The sequence below is a fragment of the Melanostigma gelatinosum genome, assembly GCF_949748355.1.
Source record: "Melanostigma gelatinosum genome assembly, chromosome: 11".
Lineage (NCBI taxonomy): Eukaryota > Metazoa > Chordata > Actinopteri > Perciformes > Zoarcidae > Melanostigma > Melanostigma gelatinosum.
Genome location: NC_136644.1, coordinates 23837562 through 23843594, shown reverse-complemented (window position 1 = coordinate 23843594; position 6033 = coordinate 23837562). Strand labels below are relative to the sequence as shown.

Genomic DNA, 6033 nt, shown 5'->3' with positions numbered 1-6033 from the left:
AATGAACTCCAGTACTGCACTTAAGAACACATTTAAAAGGTACTTGTACTTTACTTAAATATTTCCATTTTAGGCCACTTTATATTTCTACTCCAGTACATTTTAGACGTGTCACCCTTCAAACGCTCTGAAATCATGAGTCGCCTGATGTGAACCTCCAAAGTGGTAAACAATTGAATCTTTGTCTTCACTGCCATCGAGTGAATAAAACAGAAATGCACCAAAGAACCACTGGATGCAGCGCAAAGTTTCACCGTTGATGTTCTGCGGGACATCGCAAGGCATTGTGGGACACCGCAAGGCATTGTGGGATTCCAGGCAACGCAAGACAGACGGGCAACGCAGAAACTTGTGGGGTCGAAAGTCAAAATGTGAACGTGACGCAAACAACACAGATATTTAGCCTGAACATTTTACAAAGACAAAGAGAAAGTGATGCAGCAACAGCACAAGAAGTTCAGTGTTTCCCTGCTGTGGACCACAACACCATATGGTGATCAGCAATGAGCTCTGATCTGTGAGCCAGTTCAACTTCATCTGCATGCTGGGAGCGACCCTCCTTCAATCACCATCATCCAATCAGGAGCCAGATAAAAGCCACCAGCTGATCACTGAAGTCCTCTTTACAATAAAAGTATATAGTGGGTGACTGTTAATAGATTCATCATCATAGTCTTTCATTTGTATGTTTACATGATACATCTTAATGCCCGTTGTCATCAAACTGTCATAATAAAACAGGAAGTGAAGATGTGCTGACTTCAGAATAAAAGCCTAAAAATTGTGCTGGAAATATTATTATTATAGTTATATAGCACACAGTGTTAATAAAGAGGATTTTGTATAGAAATAAACAAGCAAAACATCCACTGATAATAATAATAATATTTATTGTATGGTGACTGTTATTTCATCAAGTAAGATTATATCAAACTTTAGAGTCACTGAGTAATATTTGACGATTTCAAATCTTAGTTTCCTCCCCACACCATACAGCTCACTAATGTGATTGATTGACAGGTGATAACAGGAAGTGGTACGACAGGTTTGTGCTCACCTTTGCCATACCTGCCCTCTCTTTGGCTGCCTTCTGCTTTCTCCGCCCTGCGACAGAAACACAGAAACAAACATCACGTACAGTCAGAGTCCAGATGATCACCTTTATCCTGAATTAAAGACCAAAGAGAGTTGAAGCACATAACTCACCTTAAAACAACAAACTGAGTTTTGTGTCGTGTTCTTAACTGTTGGAACGGTTAACTTCAGCCCTACCATGTGCTACCTGCAGGTTCACTGCATTTCATAAAATCATTTTTACCTTTGTGATGTGTTCAGATACATCAACAAGATGTCTGATATGAATCATATGCATTGGGTCAACTTCTACTTAACTTCTGTCCTTGACAGGCTTTGGGGTGTGTATGGGAGAGACAACTGGGACAAATATGATGAGGGTCACGTGACTGACTGTCCGTGTAAACCAGAGGGAGGAAACAAAACCTCACCAGTTAAGAGGCGGAGCTACACTGAAGAGAAGAGCTTCAACGTCACACTCCAGAAACTAAAGTTGAGTTTGTCAGAGTGGCAGACACACTGCAGTAAAGACAAGTCTCTGTGTTTCTCTCAAAGAAAAGTCAAAGTGACTTCATCAGGTCTTTCTCAACAACACAGCAGAGTCTCTTCCAAACACTGGTGAGTACAGCTGATCATATTTACACTTTCAACAACCAGGATTAACACAAAACTGGAACTTTACTCAGGCAGGAAGTTCCACTCTTTTCACTTCATACTTGATCAATTGTTCACAATATAACTCTGTGTTTGTCCACAGTCCCACTATACAGTAACTCACTGTAACAGCTTTGAACAGTCTCAGGACTTTAGCAACTTGTAGCTGAATCTCTGTGGTTTGAACTTTAGTCTCACTGCTGCTTTCCTGCTGTTATTACTGTTCACTGATCGCTTCCTACATTCTGCTTCATCTGTTTCCTCTAGCTCTTTCACATTAAAAGCCTTCCACCAGAGAACCAGTGGGAGGCTTTTAATGTGAAGCAGCTTTGAAATGTGACACATTTGTCATCAGGTAAACTGAGCTTTTGATAGCAGTGCTATAATTTAACTGTTTTGCGACAGCAGCGATCTTATAAAACGATTTGAATGATCTCTGTTTCTCGCCGCTCGGTCCAAACACATTTTATATGATTACAACATTTCCAATATCTTGTGTTATACTTATAAGAACAGTAATCACACTGGTTTCTGTTCAAACGAAAATTTAAAACTTAATGTGTTTCTTTTCTTCCACTCTCTGTGTAGATATGGCTGCTGCAAACTATCTGTCATCTGAAGATCAGTTCCTGTGCTCCATCTGTCTGGATGTGTTCACTGATCCAGTCAGCACATCATGTGGACACAACTTCTGCAAAAACTGCATCACTGAACACTGGAATACTAGTGACAGATGCCAGTGTCCCTTGTGTAAAGAGGTTTTCAACACAAGACCAGATTTGAGGATCAACACTTTCATCTCTGAGATGGTTGCTCAGTTCAGACAGTCAGCTCAACAGAAAACCAGCAGCTCAGAGCAACAAGAGTCCAAACCAGGAGAAGTTCCCTGTGACGTCTGCACTGGAACCAAACTGAAGGCCCTGAAGTCCTGCCTGGTGTGTCTGGCCTCCTACTGTGAGACTCACCTGGAGCCTCATCTGACAGCTTCACGCCTGAAAAGACATCAGCTGATCGACCCTGTGGAGAACCTGGAAGACAGGATGTGTACGAAGCACGATAAACCTCTGGAGCTGTTCTGTAAGACCGACCAGACATTTGTCTGCATGCTCTGCACTGTTCTAGACCACAAGACGCACGATGTTGTTCCTCTGGAAGAAGAATATGAAGGAAAGAAGGTGGAGCTGAAGAAGACAGAGGCTGAAATTCAGCAGATGATCCAGAAGAGACGAGTGAAGATTCAGGAGATCAAACACTCAGTCGACCTCAGTGAGGAAGATGCAGACAGAGAGAAAGCAGAAGGTGTTCAGGTCTTCACTGATCTGAAGGAGTCTGTTGAGAGAGGCCTGAACGAGCTCATCAAAACAATAGAAGAGAAGAAGAAAACAACAGAGAAACAGGCCGAAGCTTTCATCAAAGAGCTGGAACAGGAAATCTCTGAGCTGAAGAAGAGAAGCACTGAGGTGGTTCAGCTCTCACTCTCTGAAGACCACCTCCATCTCCTCCAGAGTGTTCAGTCCTCAAACATCCACCATCCACCACCCACCAAGGACTGGACAAAGGTCAGTGTTCCTCCATCATATGAGGGGACTGTGGTGAGAGCTGTGGTTCAGCTGGAGGAGACGCTCAGTAAAGAGATGAAGAAGCTGTTTACTGAAGCTGAGCTGAAGAGGATCCAGAAGTTTGCAGTGGATGTGACTCTTGATCCTGATACAGCTCATCCTCAACTCATCTTGTCTGCTGATGGGAAACAAGTACATACTGGTAATGTACAGCAATTACTCCCTGACAATCCAGAGAGATTTTCTCTTTATCTCAATCTTTTAGGAACACAGAGTTTCTCTTCAGAAAAATTTCACTATGAGGTTCAAGTTAACAGAAAGTCTGAATGGACTTTAGGAGTGGCCAGAGAGTCGATCAACAGGAAGGGACAAGTCGCACTGAGCCCCAAGAATGGTTACTGGACCATATGTTTGACAAATGGTAATGAGTACAAAGCTGCTGCTGGCCCTTCAGTTCCTCTCTCTCTGAAGTCCCGGCCTCAGAAGGTGGGGGTGTTTGTGGATTATGAGGAGGGTCTGGTCTCCTTCTATGACGTAGATGCTGCAGCTCTTATCTACTCCTTCACTGGCTGCTCCTTCACTGAGAAACTCTTCCCATTCTTCTGTCCTCGTAATAATGATGGTGGTAAAAACTCTGCACCTCTGATCATCTCTCCTGTCGGAGTAAACTGATCACTTCTCCCACTTCATTCAGGGGAACATATTCAGCATCAACCCGTGAGTCATGATCAACGCATCATGACTCACGTTCTGTTTAATCTACAGACACATTTATTTTCACTTCCAGAAGAAATCATTGTTTCCAAAGACACCAAATATGTCAAGCTGCAGTTTGAGTAAATTAGCAGAAAACTAAAAAGAAATACTGTAAAATATCTTGATTATTTTTATTTGTTTTTCTATCTGATGTGCAGCCGCAGAAAAACATATTGCTGATTATTTCATTGTGTCATGAAGATTGATTGAAGAGTGATGATTATTACATGCTTATAGTGTCTCCAGATGAATACTGGTGAGACGGCTTATGAGTCAAAGACATCTGTAAATATATGATTGTTGGATAAAAACTGCAAAATAAAGTGGTTGTTGAACACAAGGTGTGAGTTCGCTTTGACTTGAGCACTAAACGCTGACGTTGTATTTCATTACTAATGTATTGTGAGTCCTGTGACTGCTGCTTCACAATAAAAGCTTCTTGTATCAGACGTTGACTGGAGAAGTTGTGATGATTGACACTCAAAACATAACTCAACAAGTGGAAATTACTCAACAAAATCATCAACCAGTCAGAAACTGGAGGTTCTGAATCAATGAATAGACTTCACAAGACTCGTGTTTCAGAGGTTTGTTGGTCCTCCGCCCACAGAGACAAAAGGCTGAAGTGTTGCTCCTAACACAGTTTGTCCTTCAAAATAATTAAACTCTAATTTAATGCATTTAGTTTTATCATGTTCATGCTAAATATTTGTAACCCTTCAAACGCTCTGAAATCATGAGTCGCCTGATGTGAACCTCCAAAGTGGTAAACGATTGAATCTTTGTCATCACTGCCATCGAGTGAATAAAACAGAAATGCACCAAAGAACCACTGAAGGCAGCGCAAAGTTTCACCGTTGATGTTCTGTGAGACACCGCAAGGCATTGTGGGACACCGCAAGGCATTGTGGGATTCCAGGCAATGCAAGACAGACGGGTGACGCAGAAACTTGAGGGGTCGAAAGTGTCAAAATGTGAACGTGATGCAAACAACAGTTATTTAGCCTGAACATTTTACAAAGACAAAGAGAAAGTGATGCAGCAGCAGCACAGGAAGTTCAGTGTTTCCCTGCTGTGGATGAATCTCTCTGGAGGAGAAGAACTTTGCTGTAGTTTCTAGGATGTCTCTTTGGTTCGTCCTGTGAGATCATAGGTACAGAAATGAAGACACGACCTGTTGTAAACGTTGTAGGACGACTGTTTTAAATGTTTGCTCACTAGAAGCTACTTTCTGAATATCGATGACACGTGCACAGAGACGAGCAACAGCTGGAGGAGGCGTGATGTCATTTAAAATAAACTCACAAGACGACTTCAGAGTTTGTTCACATTTTTTATTTTCCTAAAGAGGGTCGTCCTCTTTAAAATGACAAAACTAAACTTTATCACTTTTTCAAAAGTGTTTCCAAGTCGAGAACGAACAGAAAGACGACTGATAACAAAACAAACAATAAATACTTTGTGAAGCATCCGAGCAAAGAGAAGATTCCTGTTCCTGTAACTTTCCACGACTGATATCAGAAGAACCATGAAGATGGTCGGTACAAACATGTCAGACGGTGTAAACCTGGTACATGATGCCGTCAGGACGTGTGCTACACCACCCTGAAGGAAGGAGCGGATTCATGTTCACACCCGGTCCACTTGATGAGTACAGACCTCATGATGGTGAAGTGGGGACGGGCTCTTGTGTTGTGTTCAGTTGTCTTCTTCTCTGAACATCATAACATGTCCGACTCGCTAGCTTCTAAGCTAATTTTAACATTACCGCCAATGGGGAAATGTTAACCGCGATTAGCATTAGAGAATATAATATATCTTCGTACATCTTTTCATGCAGACATACTTACATTACAGACGAAGGTCTCTCAAGGCTACCAAACGGAAGACGTAAAACGAAGCAGCGTGTCTTCTCATTAGAATCTAAAAGCAACGAGGCAATAACTGTTGCAATAACTGTTACTCGTAGCTCTGAATAGCATTTAGGGCT

At 42.0% G+C, this 6033-nt stretch overlaps 1 protein-coding gene across 1 annotated transcript; it reads left to right on the top strand.

The window, feature by feature from the left end:
• Positions 1 to 1579: 1579 nt before the first annotated feature.
• LOC306784765 (E3 ubiquitin-protein ligase TRIM21-like) lies at positions 1580 to 4368 on the top strand. Its single transcript, XM_079278874.1, has 2 exons — positions 1580 to 1692; positions 2317 to 4368. Exon 2 carries the CDS (start codon positions 2319 to 2321, stop codon positions 3957 to 3959), a length of 1641 nt encoding a protein of 546 aa, XP_079135000.1. The 5' UTR covers positions 1580 to 1692; positions 2317 to 2318; the 3' UTR covers positions 3960 to 4368.
• The last annotated feature ends 1665 nt before the right edge of the window (positions 4369 to 6033 follow it).